Source organism: Staurois parvus, unplaced genomic scaffold, assembly GCF_062004578.1.
Source record: "Staurois parvus isolate SC_StPar_1 unplaced genomic scaffold, SC_StPar_1.0 ptg001344l, whole genome shotgun sequence".
Lineage (NCBI taxonomy): Eukaryota > Metazoa > Chordata > Amphibia > Anura > Ranidae > Staurois > Staurois parvus.
In genome coordinates, this window is record NW_028319140.1 from 239,393 (window position 1) to 266,233 (window position 26,841).

At 47.4% G+C, this 26,841-nt stretch overlaps 1 protein-coding gene across 1 annotated transcript in view; it reads right to left on the reverse strand.

Moving 5' to 3' along the window:
- PITPNC1 (phosphatidylinositol transfer protein cytoplasmic 1) overlaps positions 1 to 26,841 on the reverse strand; it is a 164,435-nt gene that overhangs the window by 74,701 nt on the left and 62,893 nt on the right. The window contains exon 2 of the mRNA XM_089661463.1: positions 2,752 to 2,900. Within this exon, the coding sequence (XP_089517589.1) occupies positions 2,752 to 2,900 (149 nt within the window). The remainder of the gene's footprint in view (positions 1 to 2,751; positions 2,901 to 26,841) is intronic.

Here is a 26,841-nt window from a genome sequence, read left to right on the forward strand (position 1 = left end):
ATTCTCTGCGAGCGGCTCCGAGCCAATTCCGAGTCCTGCTGTATCAGCACTAGAGGGGCCATGAACCCTGCAATCTTCAGATACAACAAGACGGAGACCAGGAGCGCCGCGCCGCGCAGGGCGCCTTATCTGCAGATGTCACCGTACATTAACTCATGCAGATCCCACCTGCTGAGAATTCTGCGGGCAGCGCCTAATCTCACCGCCACACAGACAAATTAACATCTTCATGTGATGTACCGCCTGTCTTTAGAAGTCGGGAAAATCATTGTTCCTTTGTTTGCCATCCCCTGACTGGTGTGCCGGAGAAATCTCACCTACAATTTTATGTCGTCTGACACTGAAAATTATAACATGGAAGTAAAAGACCAGGAAATGTCAAAGAAAATAAACAAAAACAGAACAACAGAACGTAAACATTTTTAGTTTTCCTCCATTGAAATAAACATTCCTCCCAGGTTTCAACTGTTTAGCTGCTTGGTTGGCTGGGCCACAAAGATGTCACTCTGGTACCTGTTGGCCAGAGAGATGCTGCCATCTTCTCCTGGTCTGCCTTCTGGGTTCCAACTCTTTGGCTCCTTGGTTGGCTGGGTCGCAATGACTTCACTCCTACACCTATCAGTCAAGGGCACTGCCACCTTCATCTGGTCTTCCTTCCAGGTTCCAACTCTTTGGCTGCTTCATTGGCTAGGCTGTGATGATGTCACTCTGGCACCTGTCGGTCAGAGACGCTGCCATCTTCTTGTGAAATTCCTCTCAGGTTCCAACTCTTTGGCTGCTTGGTCGGCTGGGCCTACGATGATGTCACTCTGGCACCTATTGGTCACAGATGCTGCTATCTTCTCCAAGTCAGCCTCCTGGGTTCCAACTCTTTGGCTGCTTGGTTGGCTGGGCAGAGATGATGTCATTCCCACACCTATCAGTCACAGGTGCTGCCATTGTCTCCTAGTCTTCCTTCCAGGTTCCAACTGTTTGGCTGCTTGGTTGGCTGGGCAGAGATGATGTCATTCCCACACCTATCAGTCATAGGTGCTGCCATTGTCTCCTAGTCTTCCTTCCAGGTTCCAACTCTTTGGCTGCTTGGTTGGCCGGGCTGTGATGAAGTCACTCCGGCAAATGCACATGGAAGTCACCTCGTCATGGTACAGAGTCGTGCCCTAAAAGGTGTGCAACAAATGCTGACAGGCAGGAGGAACGGTTTATGACCAATCAGGCCTGTTCTGTCATTAAAATCCTACCTGTCAACAATTTTTTTATTTTAAGTTTAATCCCACTTTAAACTTTGAGGGCAACACGGTACAACACTACTACTAAAAGTAAGGTAAGGATTCCAAGAATTATTCCCAATCAGCTTTATAAATAACTGAAACAATTCTAATCATTATTTCTGATGCTAAAACATCAATATCATCATTTTATTAATACGGCCTCAAATGCCTTAAAACAGGACCAGGATGTCCAATGGATCTATCTACAGATATGACTCTTACCAGGCAAGATGGTGCAGAGCCCTTACAGCTTTATTAGAAAACAGAGAGACAGGAAATGACATCATAACCATGTAGTTTCATTTGGGAAGAACATTACATCAATAAAGCATTAATCATACAACACCGCCTAGTGGCAGAAATAGTAATAACAGTATACTATCTGAAAGAGGTAGTTGCACCTATGTCTGTAAAAACAGCATGCTAACAATATCACCACTAGTTACACCAGCCACAAATAGACTGATTCAGCCACCCAATGTCCTTCTGAGAAGCATATTGCCTGGTCTGAAGGAATTGGAGTCATTAATTTCTGACAGATATGCATTCAACATACAGGGGATAGGAGAAGGGATCACACAAAACCACAAAGACATGCCAATGCATGTACACCCCATCGTACACTCCATCGTGGCCATTCTTTGTTCAAGGGAACATTTTTAGGATTCAGATTCATTTAGCATATGTCAAGGTCCTACCTTTTCCCTGAGGTTATGTTACTCCATGTGCTGGCATCCATCTTGGATTTCTGCTGAGCATGGTGGGAATCTTTTATGCCTTCAGGTCTCTGAGGTCCATCCCCCAGAGGGGTGTGGCTGAGTACATATAAGCCTGTGATCCGCACATGCTCTTTACACTTGTGTCTTTGTCTTGCTACAGCTCTGTGTATACGCTCGTGACTCTTCTGGTATCTGACTCGGCTTGTGACTAAGACCATTCTCTGTGTTTTCCTTCGATCTGAATTCTGTTGCTGAACCCGGCCCGTGACCTGTGATTCTCTGTCTACTGTTCTGTACCATTTTGTCCCGTTGTTGTCGACCCGGCCTGCCTGACTATGCTATTGTCATTCTCACCAGCTACACGCCATTGGCGGCGGCCATTACTGCAGCCGGGGTGTCTCGGGGGCCGCGACCTGGTTCCGGGCTGCGTCAAGTCCATCCCCACCATCAGGGGCCCTGGTGAAGGGCAGCCTGGGACTTAGACTCCGCGCCCTGAGGGACTTCGGTCTGTTGGTGGTGGTTGTCGTCAGCCAATGCGTTACTATGCCACTAGGCCTACCTGTCCGTTCCACAGCCCTGCCCTGACAGCATACCAAGGTGATCCATTAAATGTGACTTTACAATACCAGATCAGAAAATAAACCTTTATTGCCTTTTTTTAATGTTCTCTGACTGGAGGGTATTATGTTGAGTTTGGGATTTGGGAATTAGAACTTGGCCTGAAAAGAGAATTCTGAGAGCAGCGTGAATGATGGACCTCTCACCTGTTGAGGTAGACCCTCTTCTCGGTCAGCTGTCCTGAGCCGTGGACCGGATCTTCATACGGCTCATTCTGGACCACCTCCACTCCCTCGCCCCGGTCACTCTGCTCATGACTGTGCTTGCTGATCATGTACAGCTGCCCGATTCTGTACTGCAAATAGAAAGATGGAAATTACCAGAACATCCTGGAGACAATTGGGACTCTATAATAATGAAACAAAATGAAATATAATATTAACAAGTGAAATGTTCACTCTGTTGTATCTGACGTTGGGATTTAATAAAAACCCGTAATTAATGATTCCGATCTCTTTTAGAGTGAATGCATCACTGCACACAATAGGGTTGATTTACTAAAGTAATAAAGAATGTTAGATCCATCAAAGCAAAATGTTAGCATTTCAGAAATCATCTGCATGCCAAGATGAGGACGTCTGATATTCGGCTGATATTCGGCAATGCTCATCATGCTGTTAACCCCTAAACCCCTGACTGCTGCAAGCCATCACATATATCAAACAGTACACTGCCAGCCTGTAGTCTTCTCCTGGTGTGTTTGTTATCTGTACATGAGGATGGACGTATGGACATTATATCAGACCTTCCAACCACACCACTGTGGCTGGTGTGATCTGAGAACTAAAGGGGGGCTAATCTGAGCAATGAAGGGGAAGGGGTCATGTGAGTCTAAAGGGGGTGGGGGCTATTTAGGGTCTGCAGGGGGCTAATCTGAGGTCTGAAGTGGGCTAATCTGAGGAGGTAATTTGCGGATGGGGGGGGGGCTGTTCTGTGGTCTGAAATAAGGCTAATATGAGGTCTAAAGGGGTGGATCAGGGGTCCATAGAAGGGCTTTTCTGAGGTCTGATAGGAGTTTATCTGAAGGTGGGGCTGATCTGAGGTCTGAGGGGGGGCTATTCTTAGGAGATAATTTGTCATAGCGGGACTGATCTGAAGACTGAGGAAGTTGTTTGTGGAAGAGCTGATCTGAGGTCTAAAGGGAAACTGATCTGAGGTCTAAAAGAAAACTGATCTAAGACGTGAAGGGGAGGGGCTAATTTGGGGTTTAAAAGTGGTCAAGTTTGAAAGGTTAATATGTACAAGGAGTTAGATCTGAGGTCCGAATGGAGGCTAGTCCGCAGGGGTAAATTGAAAAATGGGGGCTGATATGAAGTCGGAAGAGGTAATTTGTGAAAGGGGAGACTGATAAGAGGTCTGAGGTGGAAATTTGTATAAGGGGGGCTGATCTAAGGTCAGAAAAGATCATTTGTGGAAGGGGGGCTGATCTGAGGTCAGAAGAGATCATTTGTGTAAGGGGGGCTGATCTGAGGTCAGAAGAGATCATTTGTATAAGGGGGACTGATCTGAGGTCAGAAGAGATCATTTGTGGAAGGGGGGCTGATCTGAGGTCAGAAGAGGTAATTTGTGTAAGGGGGGCTGATCTGAGGTCAGAAGAGATGATTTGTGGAAGGGGGGCTGATCTGAGGTCAGAAGAGATCATTTGTATAAGGGGGACTGATCTGAGGTCAGAAGAGATCATTTGTGGAAGGGGGGCTGATCTGAGGTCAGAAGAGGTAATTTGTGTAAGGGGGATTGATCTGCAGTCTAAAGGAGAGCTAATCTGAAGTCTAAAGGGAGGCTAATCTGAAGTCTAAAGGGAGGCTAATCTGAGGTCTAAATTGGAGCTAATCTGAGGTCTAAAGGGAGGCTAATCTGAGGTCTAAAGGAGAGCTAATCTGAGGTCTAAAGGGAGGCAGATCTGAGGTCTAAAGGAGAGCTAATCTGAGCTCTAAAGGGAGGCAGATCTGAGGTCTAAAGGGAGGCTAATCTGAGGTCTAAAGGGAGGCAGATCTGAGGTCTAAAGGGAGGCTAATCTGAAGTCTAAAGGGAGGCTAATCTGAGGTCTAAAGGGAGGCTAATCTGAAGTCTAAAGGGAGGCTAATCTGAGGTCTAAAGAGAGTCTAATTTGGGGTCAATAGGGGGTGTAGTCTGAAGGAGTATTTTGAGAAAACCGGGGGTGATCTGAAGTCTGAAGAGGTGGAAAAAGGGGGTAAACTGAGGTCTGGAGGGGGTCAAGTCTGAAGGCATAGTATGTGAAAGGGGGCTTCTCGAAGGTCTAAAGGAGGAGTTGATGTGAAGGTCCTTTAAGAAAGGGGGATGAGAAGTCTGATGAAGTGGTTTGTGGAAGGGGGCTCACCCTGCAATGTATATGGTATGTCACATTTTCCTGATCACTGTGCCATACATTACATACTCCTGACCAAAGTCTTGCCTCCGCAGTACCTGTTTGCTAAATTGCCCCCGAAGCGGTTTAATGACTATTATAGGGTAAGCATATGTAATGGGGCGCAGTAAGGCTTTCGCTTTGTGGGTACAAGGACAGCAGACAACATTTGCAGCGCTGCCCATTTTTCATAGCGCCGTACCGCCACTACGAAGCAACACCCGACTCCTATTTATAAAGACCAGAAAATAAATGGCGTTTAATGTATAGCGGTTATGGCCACATTTTAGGACATGAGAAATGAAGAGAGACGAAGGAAAAGCAGAGAGAATGATGGAAAAGGTAAAAGGCGCACAGCCACGTTCAGCAGAGTCAGTCCGCCGCTCTAATGGTCGGGTCGTGCCCAGTATAGGGAGATGTATATTATCAACAACAAAGCCGACAGAACGCCAGCGGGAACCGGCGACACATTTGGATTACTGAAATATTGTTACCTTTGTTGAAGTGCGGGGAAATGAGATCACCAACTGCCCACAGCAGCTTCATACAACTGCAGGAAGTGACATTTCCCATGAGAAATGGCATTTAACCGCTTTCATAAATAGGCCCCTTGTTATACTTCCCATCCATCCGCATCGTTCGGAGTATTCCGCATAAACTGACATTCTATATTAGGGGATGGATGGAGGGTGAACTGGCAGAGGAAACATTCTGCTCCCCCCCCAACCCCGCCATATATGAGGATACCTCCGAGGAGTCTCTGCAGACGGTCGGGGTTAATACAGCAGCATGCTCAACTGGTCTGTCACTAATGACATGCTAATTACCTCTGGGATCACGGTATATTAATACACGCTCACAGGATGCAGCGTGACAGACAACATATATACCATGAATAATGTGTGCAAGGCATTCACCCTTCACAGGCAGCACTGTGGAACTACATGTCCCAGCATCTCCTTCACACTGAGGGAAGCCTATGGCAGTAAACCAACTGTGGCCCTCCAGCTGTTTGTGGAACTTTTAGTCCCATCAGGCATTGCAAGACTGACAGTTACAAGCATGGCTCCCAGAGGCATGATGGGAAGATTGACAGTTACGGCAGAGGGGATTTGTAGTCCAACAACAGCCGGAGGGCCACAGCTTGCCCATCCCTGCTGGAGAACTACAAATCTGAGCCGGCTTTCATGAAAAAAACAAAACAAAAAATAAAGGTGGTGAACTACAAGTCCCAGCATGCTTTGTCCTTGCTGCTGTGAGCCCAAAATTATATGCATTATTTTCCAATGGTTTGACAACTGGCAATATATTCTAACAGGTAGAAAAGGCATTCTGCTACTTGTAGTCCCACAATGGCTGCTGCAAACACTCATACTGAGATCAATGTGAGTTTGGGCTGATTTCTCTAGAAAACAGCTGAAATTCTGTCAGCTGCCAGCTCAACAAAATTCAATGTAAAAATTGTCTGAGCCTGGTAGAAAATTGCTGGCTGGACAGTGACTGCATCCAATCAGATCCTACCAGATGCAGTTGCTGCTCGGCTGTGTCATTGCAGGCGCTGGAAATAGACTGAAATGGGTTCCATCAATCTAGGCACAATGATAGGATTCTGATAGCTGATCACAGACAGGAGGATCTCGTGAGGCTGCCTGCTCAATGCTTCCCTTAACAATGATTGTGTGAGGTCACTAATTTGATGCGCCATTTGCTTTACCCAAATTACACGTTTAATCAGCAGAACGAGAGAGAGAGAGAAAAGAGATGAGATCTGACTGCTGGGAGAAGAGAATGCATCACCAAATAACCACTGCTGTACTACCAGAGAGGCATACCATCCAATGTCATCGTCCCAGGAGCCCCAGGTGTTAGGGTGTCATTCTTCTAGACCCCAAGTGTCAGTGTGTCATTGTTCTGGGATCCCCATATGTCAGTGTGTCATTGTTCTGGACCCCCAAGTGTCAGGGTGTCATTGTTCTGGGATCCCCATATGTCAGTGTGTCATTGTTCTGGACCCCCAAGTGTCAGGGTGTCATTGTTCTGGGATCCCCATATGTCAGTGTGTCATTGTTCTGGACCCCCAAGTGTCAGGGTGTCATTGTTCTGGGATCCCCATATGTCAGGGTGTCACCAAATGTCAGGGTGTCATTGTTCTGGACCCCCAAGTGTTAGGGTGTCATCATCCCAGGACCCCCAAGTATCAGGTGTCATTCTTCTAGACCCCCAAGTGTCAGGGCGTCATTGTTCTGGGATCCCCATGTGTAAGTGTGTCATTGTTCTGGACCCCCAAGTGTCAGGATGTCATTGTTCTGGGATCCCCATATGTCAGGGTGTCACCAAATGTCAGGGTGTCATTGTTCTGGGATCCCCATATGTAAGTGTGTCATTGTTCTGGACCCCCAAGTGTCAGGATGTCATTGTTCTGGGATCCCCATATGTCAGGATGTCATTGTTCTGGGATCCCCATATGTCAGGGTGTCATTGCTCTGGGCCACTGAGTATCATTGTTCTGGGATCCCCATATGTAAGTGTGTCATTGTTCTGGACCCCCAAGTGTCAGGGTGTCATTGTTCTGGGATCCCAAGTGTCAGGGTGTCATTGTTCTGGACCCCCAAGTGTCAGTGTGTCATTGTTGTGGACCCTCAGGTGTTAGGGTGTCATTGTTCTGGACCCTCAAGTGTCAGTGTGTCATTGTTCTGGACCCCCAAGTGTCTTTGTGTCATTGTTCTGGTTCCCAAAATGTCAGTGTGTCATAGTTCTGGACCCCCAAGTGCCAAGGTGTCATTGTTCTGGACCCCCAAGTGTCAGTGTGTCATTGTTCTGGACCCCCAAGTGTCAGTGTGTCATTGTTCTGGACCCCCAAGTGTCAGTGTGTCATTGTTCTGGACCCTCAAGTGTTAGGGTGTCATTGTTCTGGTTCCCAAAATGTCAGTGTGTCGGATCAGGCAATCTTGTGACTAATAAACACATTCTGACCCCCCAGCTGATTCCAAACATGAAATCATTTTCTATCAGTAGCCTCAGCACAAACTCCATAAATTGCCCTCCACCTGATCCGCTCGGACACCACAGATGTAACATCCAGTGACGTCCTCCCCGGGGCACCTCCTCACTGAGCAGCTGACTGGCAGTTCTTGTATTGAGATAATAAGCGGAGGTGTCAGAGTGCGCGGAGCGATGGTCGCATTACATCCCAACAATGGGCCTGCAGGAGGACAGCTCTGCACCATTATCATGCCCCATCTTCTGGGTGAAACACAAATACCTCCACTAATGGGGCTGAAATAGGAATTTGGATGTCAAAGTGGAATGTGGTACAAAAAATGGTGAAATCAGCCATTTTTACACTACACAAGTCTTCCAATTCCATGCATTTCAACTGTGAATCTGCTGGGCCACGGCTTGAAAGGAGACGTATGGGCTTAAAAGAAAACATACAGTTGCAAGAAAAAGTATGTGAACCCCTTGGGACTACTTGGAGTTTTGCATGAATTGGGCATAAAATGTGCTCTGAACATCATCTAAGTCACAACAATAGAAGAACACAGTCTGCTGAACATAATACTACACAAATATTAGATGTTGCCATGGTTTAATTGCACATAACATGTAAATATTCACAGTGCAGGGAGGAAAAAGTATGTGAACCTTTGGACTTAATAACTGGTTGACCCTCCTTTGGCAGCAATAACCTCAACCAAACGTTTCCTGTAGTTGCAGATCAGACCTGCACAACGATCTGGAGTCATTTTGGACCACTCCTCTTCACAAAACTGTTTCTGTGTAGCAATATTCTTGGGATGTCTGGTGTGAATCGCTCTCTTAAGGTCATGCCACAGCATTTCAATCGGGTTGAGGTCAGGACTCTGACTGGGCCACTCCAGAAGGCGTATTCTGTGCTGTTGCAGCCATTGTTTTGTTGAATTACTTGTATGCTTTGGGTCATTGTCCTGTTGCATCACTCATCCTCTGCAGAGCTTCAGTTGGCAGACAGATGGACATACATTTTCCTGCAAAATGTCTTGATAAACTCTGGAATTCATTTTCCCATCAATGACAACAATCCGTCCAGGCCCTGAGGCAGCAAAGCAGCCCCAAACCATGATGCTCCCTCCGCCATGTTTCACAGTGGGGATGAGGTTTTGATGTTGGTGTGCTGTGCCTTTTTTTCTCCACACGTAGTGTTGTGTGTTCTTCCCAAACAACTCAATCTTGGTTTCATCTGTCCACAGTATATTTTGCCAGTAGTGCTGTGGAACATCCAGGTGCTCTTTTGCAAACTTCAAACGTGCTGCAATATTCTTTTTGGATAGCAATGGCTTCCTCCGTGGTGTCCTCCCATGTACTCCATTCTTGTTTAATGTTTTCCTTATTGTAGATGTGTCAACAAAAATGTTAGCATTTGCCAGAGATTTCTGTAGGTCTTTAGCTGACACTCTGGGATTCTTCTTTACCTCATGCAGCAGTCTGCGCTGTGCTCTTGCAGTCATTTTTACAGGACGACCACGCCTAGGGAGAGTAGCAACAGTGCTAAACTTTCTCCATTTGTAGACAGTCTGTCTTACCGTGGACACATGAACATCAAGGCTTTTGGAGATACTTTTGTAACCCTTTCCAGCTTCATGCAAGTCAACAATTCTTGATCGTAGGTCTTCTGAGAGCTCTTTTCTGCGAGGCATGGTTCACATCAGACAGTGCTTCTTGAAACCAGTAAACCCAAAACAGGTGTGTGTTTTTTAAGGGCAGGACAGCTGTCAGCAACACATCCAATATCATCACACTGATTGGAGTCAAGGTTGGCTCACTCCTGGCTCCAATTAGCTCTGGGAGATGTCATTAAGCTAGGGCCTCGCATACTTTTTCCTCCCTGCACTGTGAATGTTTACATGTTATGTGCAATTAAACCATGGCAACATCTAATGTTTGTGTAGTATTATGTTCAGCAAACTGTGTTCTTCTATTGTTGTGACTTAGATGACGTTCAGAGCACATTTTATGCCCAATTCATGCAAAACTCCACGTAATCCCAAGGGGTTCACATACTTTTTCTTGCAACTGTAGGTACTCACCTCCATGCTGCCCCATCAGTGTAATGCTGCAGCTGCCCATGTCGGTTGTAAGACCGAGGACTGAGCATCACATGACCTCTGATCGCTCATTTCTCGGTCAGTTCCGAGTGGAGAGCAGTGACTGTCTGTCACAGCTCTCTGCTTCACCTCTCTAGTGTTCCCAGGAGTTCTGGGCAGGAGAGGGGGCGGGCACGGCTGGCTTTCTTTCTCAGCTGGATCAGGGGTTGATCCCGACAATTTCGTCTGGATTCGTCCAGAGCCTGGAGCTGTTCTGCTTCTTCAGCTGATGGCAGGCAATAGCAGTAGCTGGGTCACAGAAGGACAAAAGGAACCGTACTCGAAGTATGGCCAGGACATCAAGTAGCACATAAGGGACAGAGATGACAATATCTGGTCTGCACGAGGAGCTTGGGTATCATCAGATGTGACCCAAAGGGCACAAAATGGCAGACTATGCAAGGCTAAGAACTGTCTCTGAGGAAGAGGGGACCTCCCTCGAAACGTGTCAGCCATTTTGAGTGTCTTCCTGTGGTTGGGACCAGGTCATGCAGAACACTGTGGATACTGAGGTGCTTGAGATGTAATGCTGTTTGTGGATATACATCTGATTTATCACTACAATAAAAAGTCATGTGCAAGGCTGGTGCACCCTCTGTTCTTGTTTTTTGGTGCGTCTTCTGGGTTTCCCCATCCTTCAGGAATGTAGAAAGGTTTTCCCAATATTGGAGTAGCTGAAGATCTGTGGTCCATTATTGCTGGAGAATTTCTCTTGAGCGTAGGAGGTTGGGGGTTTTTTGGTTCACATGGCTCAGCAGTCAGTGTTCCCAGAACACCTGTTTTCTGATTGGTCCAGAAGAGATGTTTAGCAGTGGTGCGGTCTGGTACATTAGAAGGATTTCGAGATGAATATTCAAGGACTTGACCAGAACTTTCTCTCGCTCTCTGTATTCCAAACTTCATTACAACCTCTGATTTTTGTGTCAGTAAGGCTCTCCATAATGCCGAGTATCCTGCATTGCAGCCTTTATTCCGGCTCTCCATTTCCTTCCCCATATATATATATATAAATTCTCTCAGTCTGGAAGGGACCAATTACTGGATTCTGCCATACAGCGGAGTGATGGGGCTCCTGGGACAAAACATTTTTGGCTTTATTTCAGCCGTATGTAATGTTAATGCACCTTGTCGTAGTTCTGAATGGATTACAGCTCAGAGGAGGCAGACGGTGGCGGCGAGTTTTGTTGTGCTTGCTAACGGCCCCCCAGATTCCAGCTATTGTCTTACAGGCCGGCTTCAATCCAACAGGAACAATCTCCATTCAGATTCACTAAAGACACAATCTGCTCGGTAGCTGCAATTTACATGGCACCCATTAGTGAATCTGCCTCCTCCATTCACAGAACCCCTGTGGTTGTCAGTCCCCAGTCTGAAATCTGTGCTCCGTGGTTCCCAGCCACGCCCTCCCTACACTTCGCAGAGATGGTCTACTACCCCAACACAGCAGCATTTCCGGATCTTCTTACTCTGCATAGTAAGAGCTCATTTACACTCCCCCACTCAGTAGTAAGCCCCAGCTCTGCTGATCCCCCACTCAGTAGTAAGCCCCAGCTCTGCTGATCCCCCACTCAGTAGTAACCCCCAGCTCTGCTGATCCCCCACTCAGTAGTAACCCCCAGCTCTGCTGATCCTCCACTCAGTAGTAAGCCCCAGCTCTGCTGATCCCCCACTCAGTAGTAACCCCCAGCTCTGCTGATCCCCCACTCAGTAGTAACCCCCAGCTCTGCTGATCCCCCACTCAGTAGTAACCCCCAGCTCTGCTGATCCCCCACTCAGTAGTAAGCCCCAGCTCTGCTGATCCTCCACTCAGTAGTAACCCCCAGCTCTGATGAGCCCCCACTCAGTAGTAACTCCCAGCTCTGCTGATCCCCCACTCAGTAGTAAGCCCCAGCTCTGCTGATCCCCAACTTGGTAGTAACCCCAGCTCTGCTGATTCTCTGGTTTGCTGGTCCTCCTCTCTCTCTGGTCCTGCTCACCTCCCGCTATATTGCTCCCACGCTGCACACCACGTGTGACATGGCCAGTTTCTCCTGCTACAGTCTTTGATCCCCGCTCACCTTCCACTATATTGCTCCCATGCTGTACACCATGTGTGACATTGCTAGTTTCTCCTGCTCCAGTGCCCCAGCTCTGTTGATCCTCTGCTGCTCAGTTCTCTCTCTCTGGTCCCCCCTCACTTCCACTATAGCATTGCCATGTTGCTCACTACCTGTGCCGTCTGCTAGTTGCTCTGCTCCAGACCCCGCTCACCTTCCTGCTTCTCCATGCTACACCCCAGATGTAACATCTGCATCACACACTCCCAGAATATATATACATGAACCAGAAGTGACTGCAGATGATGTATTTCCGGTTTACTTGTTGGTTTCCCAGTGCACCCTGGAATATCTCCAAAACAAAGCCAACTCTGAATAAAAGCCTCTCAAAAGCTGAAAGGATCTATTGTGAGAGGAGGAGATGCAAGAGGTGGAATCAGTACAGGAATCACAGCGTGCAGGTAGCAAGATACAATGGGATATGTAGTCCTTGGAAATGGAGAAGCTGCAAAGCATGCTGGGAATCCAGGAAGACTTGGAAGGAAAGAAGAGGATGAGTATCTGGAGGGGGAGACAGTACCAGAATCAGCAAGGTACCATGGGATATGTAGTCCTTAGAAAAGGAGTTGAAGTTTCAAAGATGCTGTGAATCCAGGAAGCTGTGGAAGGAGAGGAGGAGCTTCAGGAGGTGGAGTCAGGACAGGAATCAGCAAGGTACCATGGGATAGGTAGTCCTTAGAAATGGAGAAGCTGCAAAGCATGCTGGGAATCCAGGAAGTTGTGGAAGGAGTGGAGGAGCTTCAGGAGGTGGAGTCAGGACAGGAATCAGTAAGGTACCATGGGATATGTAGTCCTTAGAAAAGGAGGAGAAGTTGCAAACATGCTGGGAATCCAGGAAGCTGTGGAAGGAGTGGAGGAGCTTCAGGAGGTGGAGTCAGGACAGGAATCAGTAAGGTACCATGGGATATGTAGTCCTTAGAAAAGGAGGAGAAGTTGCAAACATGCTGGGAATCCAGGAAGTTGTGGAAGGAGTGGAGGAGCTTCAGGAGGTGGAGTCAGGACAGGAATCAGTAAGGTACCATGGGATATGTAGTCCTTAGAAAAGGAGGAGAAGTTGCAAACATGCTGGGAATCCAGGAAGCTGTGGAAGGAGTGGAGGAGCTTCAGGAGGTGGAGTCAGGACAGGAATCAGTAAGGTACCATGGGATATGTAGTCCTTAGAAAAGGAGGAGAAGTTGCAAACATGCTGGGAATCCAGGAAGCTGTGTAAAGAGACATCCAGCAGACAGGCAGCACTTACAACATGAAAGGAGATTTTTCAAGCCATCTTATATTGGACTGTCAGTGATAACTATTGTTTGTATTGATATTACAAAGCTAATATTATGCTGTGACCGGAGATCTCCTTTAATTTCTACAGATTTCCTATAATTCCTTTTTACCTTTTTGATTTAAACTACTCATACAGAAGGTGGACAATGGGAGTACTACTGAGAAAATGGAGGGAGAGCCTGATGTGGGTTCTGATAGTTTCATGTTTCAGCAGAAGAGAATGGAAGCTGTTCCGGCCAAGCTCCAGCATGTGTCAGGATGGCAATTCTTATTATTATATACTGATGGTGACGGTCAGTGTCCAAGCAGGAAAACCGGCTTCCCCAAGTCTGATTGTAGGGCCCTTTCACACAGATCGGTTTTTGACGCATTTTTGGGGTTTAAAAAGCAGAAGTATGAAGAATGTACCCCTTTAAATCCTATAGAACTCTGCACACTGCCGATGTGCTGCATTTTGAAAAGTCCTGCATGCTGCATCTTTGCTGCAGTTTTTTAAAAGCATCTTCCACTGCAAATTAAAAGCGCATCAAAAGCTGATCAGTGGGAAAGAGCCCTAAAATATGAAAACTGAACGCCCCTCCCCCTTCCCAGAGACAGATCACCTGCAAGAGTTATGGAAAATAAAGCTTTTACTAAAAAAAAATAATCTCAGCCCCGCCTTTGATGCTTCCTGGAGGCAGGGGGGGGGGGGGGGGTACTACCACGCCTCCCCGCTGCCTGCTGGGTTAGTAGGGTGAACAAATCCCCGGAGAGTTCACTGCATTGCAGGGGTAGAGCATTGTGGGATGTCCCAGGAGGCAGCATGGAAAGCACTCCATGTCACTGCAGCAGAGTATTCTCTCTCGCAGGACTCTGGGCCCCGATACTTCCCGTTACATTAAAGCTGAACATCCGGCAAACAGATGAAGTACATGTATGGTAGCAGTTTACCCTGCCACAGGATTTGTATACTGTCTATCCAGTCCTGGGATTTACACAGCTCTGCAAATCAGCACAGCCTGTCTAGCAAAAGAAGGAAGATGACTATTCTCTGCTGCAGTTTCACTTTCACTTACAGGTCCCCTGCCTACTCCCAGTCTGTGACTAGGAGGGTTCTCAACTAGGGTTCCTGAGCTGGGGCTGATTAACTTCCCATGTCATGGTGCCTGGAGTTCCAGGGCCACAGCCACTTGGCAGAGCCAGCAGCATCACACCAATCATGGTTTTAGCTGCCTGTAAGGGGGGCATTCTCCCTTCTGGCCACCAATAGAGGGCATGGTCCCACTGAGCACCAAGGAACTGTATTTTAGCAAAGGGATCCCCAAGACCTAAACATTCTATGTAAGGGTTCCCCTGGGGTAAAAAGGTTGACTAGACAGTGAAAGGAGAAGCAGCAGGATGATGAGCCCTTCTCTCTGTCAGTCTGCTCTTTCCTCCTATCAACATGCTCCCTGCAGTGCTGTACTTCTGATTGGCTCTCTGTGCTGCTTCTCCCTCCCCGTGTCTGAGCTCTGAATAAAAAAATTAAATCATGTATTAAATCAGAGGTCTCCAAACTTGCCAAACGAAGGACCAACTTACTGTCCAACAGCCTTGGAGGGGGCCGCACTGTGGACAGTGTGAGTAAACAATGCCCCACCATTAGTATTAGTAGGAGGAATAGTGCCCCATCATTGGTGTCAGTGGGAGGAATAGTGCCCCATCATTGGTGTCAGTGGGAGGAATAGTGCCCCATCATTGGTGTCAGTGGGAGGAATAGTGCCCCATCATTGGTATCAGAGGGAGAAATAGTGCCCCATCATTGGTGTCAGAGGGAGAAATAGTGCCCCATCATTGGTGTCAGTGGGAGGAATGGTGCCCCATCACTGGTGTCAGTGGGAGGCATAGTGCCCCATCATTGGTGTCAGTGGGAGGAATAGTGCCCCATCATTGGTGTCAGAGGGAGAAATAGTGCCCCATCATTGGTGTCAGTGGGAGGAATAGTGCCCCATCAATGGTGTCAGTGGGAGGAATAGTGCCCCATCATTGGTATCAGTGGGAGGAATAGTGCCCCATCATTGGTGTCAGAGGGAGAAATAGTGCCCCATCATTGGTGTCAGTGGGAGGAATAGTGCCCCACCATTGGTGTCAGTGGGAGGAATAGTGCCCCATCATTGGTATCAGTGGGAGGAATAGTGCCCCATCATTGGTGTCAGTGGGAGGAATAGTGCCTCATCATTGGTGTCAGTGGGAGGAATAGTGCCCCATCATTGGTATCAATGGGAGGAATAGTGCCCCACCATTGGTGTCAGTGGGAGGAATGGTGCCCCATCATTGGTGTCAGTGGGAGGAATAGTGCCCCACCATTGGTGTCAGTGGGAGGAATAGTGCCCCATGTTACGCCCACATCTAGTACCATGCTCCAGCTCCTGCCCCCTGCAACCCCCCCTTGACATTGGGCATGGGATCCTCTCCCCCACACCCGCTGTCACATTTCCATATCAGAGTCCTGTCAGCCACTGCAGCACACAGCTCATAGATCTCAATGGACTATGACCGCTGGTACAGAGGTGTAGACCTGACACCCAGGATATACTTGATTGAGTATGCAATGCTCTGCAGGCTCCTCTCCTGCAATTCTTACTTTTCTTTCCGGAAGGTGACTGTAGCCTGTGTGCCGTAGTAGACCTGGTACTGGGTGTCTTCCTACATGATGGAGTTCATATTTAACCACTACAGAGAGAGCCCCTCCGTACCGCCATCGGCGTTCTCCGCCTTCTCCATCCGCTCCTCGCCAGTATGAGGTGCCATATTTCTACCTTGGCACGGAACAGTCAGAGTATTGATCGCTCTTCTTCCTGCGCTGCGGAAATCTATGGGAATGCAGATGTTGGCTGACAGCGGAAGAAGGATGGGAATCCCCTGGGCTGAGTCAGCGGTATATCCCGCCATATATTACAGGACTGGCGGTACGGAACATTCGTGGAGGCGGAGAAGAAGGAAAAGGAGAGATTTACATACAGCGGTGAAATCATTCCACACCCAGGAACACGACACCCCGTCTTTCTGTCTATGTATGTGAACCTCCATTGAAAGTGACAGATCCCTCCGGATCAGGAATCGATGTAAACCCCGCCACTAAAGTCTCATAACACCTCCAACATCTTCATGTCGTTTCAAATTTATTTAATTAAAATAATCCCGGTGATCCTGCCATGAAAGTCCTTGTTCAGGCACTTCCTGTTATAGGGTGACAACACTCTGTCGCGGTCTCCACTATGTGCTCCTATGTTGTCACCCTGTCATGGGGGCTTCCAATAGAGACACAGATTACATAGACATGGTCTGCTGTTGTCACCATCAAGAAATGCCATGCAGCCATTGCTGGAGAGCATGTAGACAGGAAGCAGCTGCACAGAGGAGATCTGTAGATGAAAATCCGACCCCATAACAACTTTACTATGTTATTGCTTTTCCAAAATGCATTTTCTGAGTTTTTTTTTTTAATCTGCAGCTTCTGTGAAAATAGCTCCGCTTTCCCTTTCCTTGTGCAGGGTGACTGGTCTGGTCTCCGCCCCCTCCTGTAGTTTTCTGCAGGCAGCCTATAGTCGGTGGAGCCTACTGGGCCCAACCCAGAGCTCCGCTTTCCCTTTCCTTGTGCAAGGTGACTGGTCTGGTCTCCGCCTCCTCCTGTAGTTTTCTGCAGGCAGCCTGTAGTGGGTGGAGACTGCTAGGCCCCTCCCAGAGCTCTGTTTTCCCTTTCCTTGTGCAGGGTGACTGGTCTGGTCTCCGCCCCCTTCTGTTATTTTATACAGGCAGCCTGTAGTGGGTGGAGTCTGCTGGGCCCCTCCCACAGTTTTGCTTTCTCTCTCCTTGTGAAGGGTGACTGGTCTTGTCTCCGCTCCCTCCTGTAGATTTCTGAAAGAAGCCTGTAGTGGGTGGAGCTTTAAGGGCCCCTCCCACAGCTTTGCTTTCTCTCTCCTTGTGCAGGGTGACTGGTCTCGACTCTGCCCCCTCCTGTAGATTTCTGCAATAAGCCTGTAGTGGGTGGAGCCTGCTTGGCCCCTCCCACAACACAAGCTATGCACAGCACAGTGCTGATGTCACTGCTACGTTTACAAGGTAATAGCTGGGTCTGCAAAAACATTTGGCGCACACAAAGTGGATTTATATCCTTTGTGGCTATTGAAGAATAGATTGGAGAATGAAAGTTTTTGGGTCCAGAGTTCCTCTTCAAACTCCACGTATCACTTCTGGACGGACTGATCCTTTAAAGGCACAGAACACTTTGTGGATGAATGCAGCATCTGCAGCGTGTTTTGGTGTTATTACACGGATGTGTGTCTGCGGTCACCAGCATAACAATCTCATTAATGCAGAGTAGTTGGTGTCGCTCCTGCCGGGGCCGACGAGGCGAAAGTGAAGGGCAGGAATAAAAAGATACTTTAATTAACAAAGCTATTTACAGTACAAGTGAGGAGCGTCCCCTACAAGTGTCATTAGCAGTGCTGAGCGGTGCGGGGGACTCCGCTCTCCAGAGTCCGCTCTCCAGAGTCCGCTACAAATCAAACACAGCGTGATTGAGCCGTGCAGATGAAGAGGACCACGACTTCAGGGGAATGACTTTCAGATTAGACTCCTAATTACACATCTCAGTCGTGACTACCAACCTCCGACCACATACATCAAAGGACCGGAGTCTGTGTCCTTGTACTAGTCACTGCAGTCATGTCACTCCCTGTATATTACAACTGTAGTCTCTGCACCACAGGAGCTTACACTCTAATGCAGGCCAAAGATGGGGCGAAAATTGGATGGTTTTCACACCGTTAATGGGTTAATTGGTCGGCCGGCTTTTTTCTGGATTTTGGCACATTTTTTTAATCAGTAAACCTGGAAAAAAATTGGCCAATTTCGCCGATCGGCCGATTTTCGCGGCAATGATGGGCAAACTGGCTGATCTTTTTACCAATAAAAAAAAGAAGAAAACGAAGAAGAAGAAGGAAGATGAAGGAAGGAAGAAGGAAGAAGGAGGAGAAGGAGGAAGAAGGAAGAAGAAGAAGGAGGAAGAAGAATTATTATATTTGATATGAAAAAGTCTTGCGGTTGCAACAATGTATCTATTTGTATCCGAATAAAAACATTTGTATATGAAATGGATACAAATAGATACATTGTTGCAACCACAATACTTTTTCATGTCAAATATAATAGCGGAGCTCTCTGCAGGGACAGAAGTAATTAAATGCCGGTCGTAGATGGGACGAAAATCGGTCAATTTTTTTTACCGTTGGTGGTAACATCGGCCTATTGAACGACCGATTTTTGTTTTGTTTTTCTTAAAAACGGCCATTTTTTTACCCATCTATGGCCTGCATAAGTCTTGCTTAACATTGCTACGACCTGAAAGTCACGACTTTGCCAGGCAACTTCAGTACTACTCTGATGCGACTTTCAGGGAATGCTGGGTAATCTTCCTGTAATGTCAAATCCAAATCATATCAATATAGATGAGGATCCGACTTGGAGGCGACTTCCATTAAAGTCTATGGGCACAAGTCAGATAGAAGTCGCCTGGAATTAGCTCAGGAACCTTTTCTAAAGTCGGGGCAACTTCAGTCGTGCTCATTAAGATGACGGGAGACAATACAGCAACGGGAGACAATACAGCAACAATATAACGGGAGACAATACAGCAACGATACAAGAGGGTTAGGAGGGCCCTGATCCTGGGAGCTTACAATCTAAGAGGGAGGGGCTGGTGGTACAAAAGGTAATAACTGTGGGGGATGGATTGGTAGGAGAAATAGAGGATTCCGTTATTAGCTGAGGGTGGGATACGCTTCCCTGAAGAGATAGGTTTTCAGATATCGCCTAAAAGTGGGCAGAGTAGGTGATAGTCGGATAGATTGGGGTAGAGAGTTCCAGAGGATGGGGAGGCTCTGGAGAAGTCGAGCATGGGTGGAGACAAGGAAGCGAGAGAGCAGGAGGTCATGGGAGGAGCGGAGAGGACTGTTTGGATGATATTTGGAGACAAGATTGGTGATGTAATTGGGGGCGGAGTTATAATTGGTTTTCTATATTATTGTTAATGTTTTGAATGACTAACATGGGATTTCACAGGTCATGTGACTTGGGGGTCTCAGAAGTCGGATCCCAAGTCGTGGCAGTGTGAACCGAGCCTTAATATTTGAAACGCGTTGGCTCTCTGGCTGAATAAACCAACAATCCAAGCAATATGGTTGTGGGATGAATGTCGGCTATGAGGGACACCACTGGAACTAGGCTGTGCTGTGCTTCAACTTTCAATATGATACTCAAAATCCTTTGTGGTTTGTTCAGAATCCACCATGGAAATTGTGTTGTTTATACATTTGGTATACTTTGTTCAGAATCCACCATGGAAATTGTGTTGTTTATACATTTGTTATACTTTGTTCGGAATCCACCATGGAAATTGTGTTGTTTATACATTTGTTATACTTTGTTCGGAATCCATCGTGGAAATTGTGTTGTTTATATATTTGGTATACTTTGTTCGGAATCCACCATGGAAATTGTGTTGTTTATACATTTAGTATACTTTGTTCGGAATCCATCATGGAAATTGTGTTGTTTATACATTTGGTATACTTTGTTCGGAATCCACCATGGAAATTGTGTTGTTTATACATTTGGTATACTTTGTTCGGAATCCACCATGGAAATTGTGTTGTTTATACATTTGGTATACTTTGTTCGGAATCCATCATGGAAATTGTGTTGTTTATACATTTGGTATACTTTTTTCGGAATCCATCATGGAAATTGTGTTGTTTATACATTTAGTATACTTTGTTCGGAATCCATCATGGAAATTGTGTTGTTTATACATTTGGTATACTTTGTTTGGAATCCACCATGGAAATTGTGTTGTGTATACATTTGTTATACTTTGTTTGGAATCCACCATGGAAATTGTGTTGTTTATACATTTGGTATACTTTTTAATCTATACAAATAAATACAGATACTTTAAAGAAAAAATGTGTTAGTAGGTTGCCTCCAAAATGCCCTCAAGAGTACGATTATTTGACATTTATATATCTCTGACATCTATCGCAGGGAATAGTGATTGGAAGTGATCCCGCTGCTTCGAGGGGTCCTCATCCTGACATGTTATCTCAATTCTTCCTCTACAAGGACAGGCCAGCTTACCCCCCCCCCCCCCTGTGCCCTCCATGCATGGCTCCCGGGGGTCATCAGATGATCCGAATCTTCAACTTTCCATTGTGCTCAGGAGACGGAACCTTCTGTGAATTGCACTGACAATGGTAGATATTGTGTGTGTGTGCAAGGAGACGGGCGCAGAAATCACATTATGTACCAATGATGACCTCTCAATGTAATTCACTGACTATGACAAGTCCTGCTGTGTGTTCACAGACACTTCCCTGCGCAGGAAATACAGATGACAGCACATGATGAGGGCACATGATGACAGCACATGATGACGGCACATGACGATGGCACATGACGACATCCCAACCAATGGCCGCTACTCTGTACTCATCCCAACCAATGGCCACTACTCCGTACTCATCCCAACCAATGGCCACTACTCCGTACTCATCCCAACCAATGGCCACTACTCCGTACTCATCCCAACCAATGGCCACTACTGCGTACTCATCCCAACCAATGATCACTACTCCGTACTCACCCTAACCAATGGCCACTACTCCGTACTCACCCTAACCAATGGCCACTACTCCGTACTCATCCCAACCAATGGCCACTACTCCGTACTCATCCCAACCAATGGCCACTACTCCGTACTCATCCCAACCAATGGCCACTACTCCGTACTCATCCCAACCAAAGGCCACTACTGCGTACTCATCCCAACCAATGGCCACTCACGTACTCATCCCAACCAATGGCCACTATTCCGTACTCATCCCAACCAATGGCCACTACTCCATACTCACCCTAACCAACGGCCGCTACTCCGTACTCATCCCAACCAATGGCCGCTACTCCGTACTCATCCCAACCAATGGCCGCTACTCCGTACTCATCCCAACCAATGGCCGCTACTCCGTACTCATCCCAACCAATGGCCGCTACTCCGTACTCATCCCAACCAATGGCCGCTACTCCGTACTCATCCCAACCAATGGCCGCTACTCCGTACTCATCCCAATCAATGGCCGCTACTCCGTACTCACCCTAACCAATGGCCGCTACTCCGTACTCACCCTAACCAATGGCCGCTACTCCGTACTCATCCCAACCAATGGCCGCTACTCCGTACTCATCCCAACCAATGGCCGCTACTCCGTACTCATCCCAACCAATGGCCGCTACTCCGTACTCATCCCAACCAATGGCCACTACTCCGTACTCATCCCAACCAATGGCCACTACTCCATACTCATCCCAACCAATGGCCACTACTCCGTACTCATCCCAACTAAAGGCCACTACTCCGTACTCATCCCAACTAAAGGCCACTACTGCGTACTCATCCTGACCAATGGCCACTACTCCATACTCATCCCAACCAATGGCCACTACTCCGTACTCATCCCAACCAATGGCCACTACTCCATACTCACCCTAACCAATGGCCACTACTCCATACTCACCCTAACCAATGGCCACTACTCCATACTCACCCTAACCAATGGCCACTACTCCATACTCTTACTATTTGACCTCTGTGTGGCTTTTGATACTGTTGATCATCCCCTACTCCTTAAAAATCTCCACTCTCTTGGCTTCCGAGACTCTGCTCTCTCCTGGTTCTCCTACCTATCACAGTGCTCCTTCAGCGTTACCTATAACTCTGTCTCCTTCTCTACACTCCCTCTTTCTGTAGGGGTCCCTCAAGGTTCCGTCCTTGGACCCCTACTCTTCTCCATCTACACCTCCTCCCTTGGTCACTTGATAAACTCCCATGGCTTTAAGTACCATCTCTATGCTGATGACACACAAATCTATCCTCACCTCGCCCCTTCAGTCTCCTCCTCACCTCGCCCCTTCAGTCTCCTCTCGCATTACTAACCTACTAAGTGACATATCGGATTGGATGTCACTCCACTTCCTCAAACTCAATATTTCTAAAATGAAGCTCATACTATTCCCTCCAGCCCGTGCCCCCTCCCCTGACTTCTCCATCAGGATCAATAATACAACCATCAGTCTCTCCCCTCATGCCAGGGCACTAGGTGTAATCCTAGACTCCCATCTATCCTTTCAGCCCCAAATCCAATCACTGTCCAAATCTTGTAGACTTCACCTCCTGCAACATCTCCAAGATACGCCGTTCTTCACCACCGAAACCGCTATCTTTGATAGGTTATTTCCTTTTAGCTCTGTGAGCTTTCACATCCAGGGTGAGCCATTGAGTGCCATATATATATATATATTTGATTAAATACTTTGTATTGGATATATTAAAGTTGTTTGGTAATTGTATAATTTTTTTTGATATACCTTTAGACTGCCTCAGCAGTTGAAATCTCTTCAAAAAACTTTCCTGAAGAAGCCCGTGAGGGCAAAACATGTAGGGAGTAACTACAATTATATAATCAAGTTTGAATCTCAGTTCTACTCCTAATACTGAAATTGTTTTTATGTTTCTCTGTTTTTTCCTTTTTTTTCAGCTGGCCAATCAGAAACCAGCCTGAAGAATTGGGCACAAAGCCGCAAGCAGTTGAATGGCTGCTACAAGTCAGATCTCGGATGGTAGTGTCTGCTGATCCCTTGTCCTCCTTGTTACAGGAAGGCTGATATCAGGACAGGATTGAGCCGAGTGGAAAGTCTGACACTGGTAGCGTCTATGGGTACAATGTGTGCAGCCTCCCCTCACCCATCAATAATTCATGGAGATGATAGCGACAAGGGAAGACGAGATCTGTACTGAGGACACTGACAGGAGGGCTGTGAGGAAATAATGAGGACACAGGGGCCCCGGGGGGGACAGGTAGGATAGACGTGTGAGAGCCCCACTTACAAGACAGATGTTTCCTAAATGGCTGGAAGCAAATCTCTTCCCAACCAGAAGGAGAGAGAAAAACTGGAGGGGATACAGCCTGATAAATATTTACTGAGCGCAATCACCCACAGACGGGAGAGGACGCACTGCGGAAGGAATACTCTGCACAACACTGGCCAAGATTTCCTCTGTTGCGAAGTGAGGAGACAGCCAAAGAAGTGTAGAGAACACACATCCAATCCTGCCCATGGTGGGGGATCCATAGGGAACACACATCCAATCCTGCCCATGGTGGGGGATCCATACAGAACACACATCCAATCCTGCCCATGGTGGGGGATCCATACAGAACACACATCCAATCCTGCCCATGGTGGGGGATCCATAGTGAACACACATCCAATCCTGCCCATGGTGGGGGATCCATACAGAACACACATCCAATCCTGCCCATGGTGGGGGATCCATAGGCAACACACATCCAATCCTGCCCATGGTGGGGGATCCATAGTGAACACACATCCAATACTGCCCATGGTGGGGGATCCATAGTGAACACACATCCAATCCTGCCCATGGTGGGGGATCCATACAGAACACACATCCAATCCTGCCCATGGTGGGGGATCCATAGTGAACACACATCCAATCCTGCCCATGGTGGGGGATCCATAGTGAACACACATCCAATACTGCCCATGGTGGGGGATCCATAGTGAACACACATCCAATCCTGCCCATGGTGGGGGATCCATACAGAACACACATCCAATCCTGCCCATGGTGGGGGATCCATAGTGAACACACATCCAATCCTGCCCATGGTGGGGGATCCATAGTGAACACACATCCAGTCCTGGCCATGGTGGGGGATCCATAGTGAACACACACCCAATCCTGCCCATGGTGGGAGATCCATAGTGAACACACATCCAATCCTGCCCATGGTGGGAGATCCATAGTGAACACACATCCAGTCCTGGCCATGGTCGGGGATCCATAGTGAACACACATCCAATCCTGCCCATGGTGGGAGATCCATAGTGAACACACATCCAATCCTGCCATTGGCTCCCAGCACCGTCAATCAAAGCCAGTGAAGAGGGAACGGGGCCGAGTACTGCTGTCTGTGTCAATGGAAGCAGCGGGGATGGGAATAAGCACACACGAGTGCCTCCATGGGAAGGGGCTTCCAATGGGGGCACTGGACATATAGGAGGGACCAGGGGCCTTGGCGGTAGACCTAAGAAGAGGAGTTTCGCGGCAATTCCATTTCATAGAGCAGTAAGTATAGACATGTTTGTTATGTTTTTGAAAAAAACATTTTGCCTGTACACTTGCTTTAAGATACGACCATCTTGTAAATATTCTGGTTATTGCACCGTCATTTTCTGTCTTCTTTTCTATGTTCCCTCCCTCTTGTGTTGTACTTCTGCTTCCTTTTCACACTGTCTTTATTTGGTTGAATATGGCTGCTTGTCTCTAGGCCACAAGTAATTGCTCACATCCGGGAAAGCATTACCATGTTTTGACCTGCAAATACCATCCTTTCCTCATCTGCCAATCTTGTCTGCTGTAATTAAGCTGCACTCAATAAAGATCTTCATGGATGAGAAAAGGTGTTTGGTGAGTTCAGCTATCTGATAAAGACTGTCCTCGGTGATTGTATCTGCTTCTACAGGCCTGGCATGGAGGTCTCAGCAAGGGACACATCACTAAAACAGTTGGAGTCAGAATTTAAAGTCTATCTAGAATCTCTGAGAACAAATCTTACCCAAACTCAACTGCTCTATTCACCACATGGAGACAGGAGACGGCTGCACTGGCTGAGGCATCCACTCCTCACAGCAAATATCCACAATACAAGTAGACGGCAACTCGGAAAGCTTCTTAATGGAAATGTTTATTGGTTACATAAATACAGGATCCATAACTGACTTGACAAAGCCTTATTCACAGCATGCCGAAACGCGTCAGCTTTATGGATCCTGTATTTATGTAACCAATAAAGATCTCCATTAAGAAGCTTTCCGAGTTTCCGGCTACTTTATTGTGGATCTCTAAAGTCTATACTCTCCATGACTTTATCCTCTCCACAGACCCTAATGTTCACAGCTCTTCCCATACTCCTTCCTCTCCTCCTCTCTATCTACAGTCCCTACACTCCTCCACTTCCCATCTCTCCAAAGGCCAATCGCCACTCTCCCCATTTCACAATGCTCACATTCCTTCCTCTCCTCCTCTCTGTCTACAGTCCCTACACTCCTCCACTTCCCACCTCTCCAAAGGCCAATCGCCACTCTCCCCATTTCACAGCTCTTCCCATACTGCTTCCTCTCCTCCTCTCTATCTACAGTCCCTACACTCCTCCACTTCCCACCTCTCCAAAGGCCAATCGCCACTCTCCCCATTTCACAGTCCTCACATTCCTTCCTCTCCTCCTCTCTGTCTACAGTCCCTACACTCCTCCACTTCCCATCTCTCCAAAGGCCAATCACCACTCTCCCCATTTCACAATCCTCACATTCCTTCCTCTCCTCCTCTCTGTCTACAGTCCCTACACTCCTCCACTTCCCACCTCTCCAAAGGCCAATCGCCACTCTCCCCATTTCACAGTCCTCACATTCCTTCCTCTTTCTGCCCTCTTTACTGTCTCCTGTGTCTATAGTCCATATACTCCATAATCTGACGTTGTTCCCCTCGCTCTCTATACTCACCCTTCTCTCTATTCTCCTTCTTCAGTCCCTTGACTATTCTTTTACCTGTCTTGGGTCGTCTCAGTCTGTAGTTGATTGTGGTGGTTGCATGATTGTGTGATCACTAAGCCGGCATCTCAGTCCAGGATATTGCCTGAAAGAACATGGTGCCATCCTTCTGGAGAGACAGGCCCTCCCATTCATCATTCTTCTTTTCTTTAGTTAGTATTCCTTTAGCTCGCCCTCTAACCAGGGGCGGACTGACCATTCGGGCACTGCCCGAGGGCCCGGGGTCAGTAGGGGGCCCCATGAGATGCCCCTGGTACCTTTCATAGGCTTTTTTGGGTGTGGTTTGAGTGTGGGTGAAGACACAGGGGCCCTATGATCCCCTATTGCCCGGGGCCCCATGACTTGTCAGTCCACCCCTGCCTCTAACCATACTATTTACCCTACAGAACATCTAGAGAATGGAGAGTAACCTTCGATATAACAAGAAGAGGGATTGGGATGTGGGTATGGGCATTTACCTCCTTGTATGGGGTATATCATTTGCTTCATTGGACCATTTTATGAAGTATTTTGGAGACAACAGAGGTGGGACCTGGCAGTGTTGTGGAAGTGGGTGTTGTTCGGCAATTTTTCTGATTTCCTTCCCCTCCGCCTACAAACAGATGTTCATATTCTCACTCTCCAAGTTTCAGAGACTTTTCCTCTATATAATGTCAGAATAGGTATTGACCAACA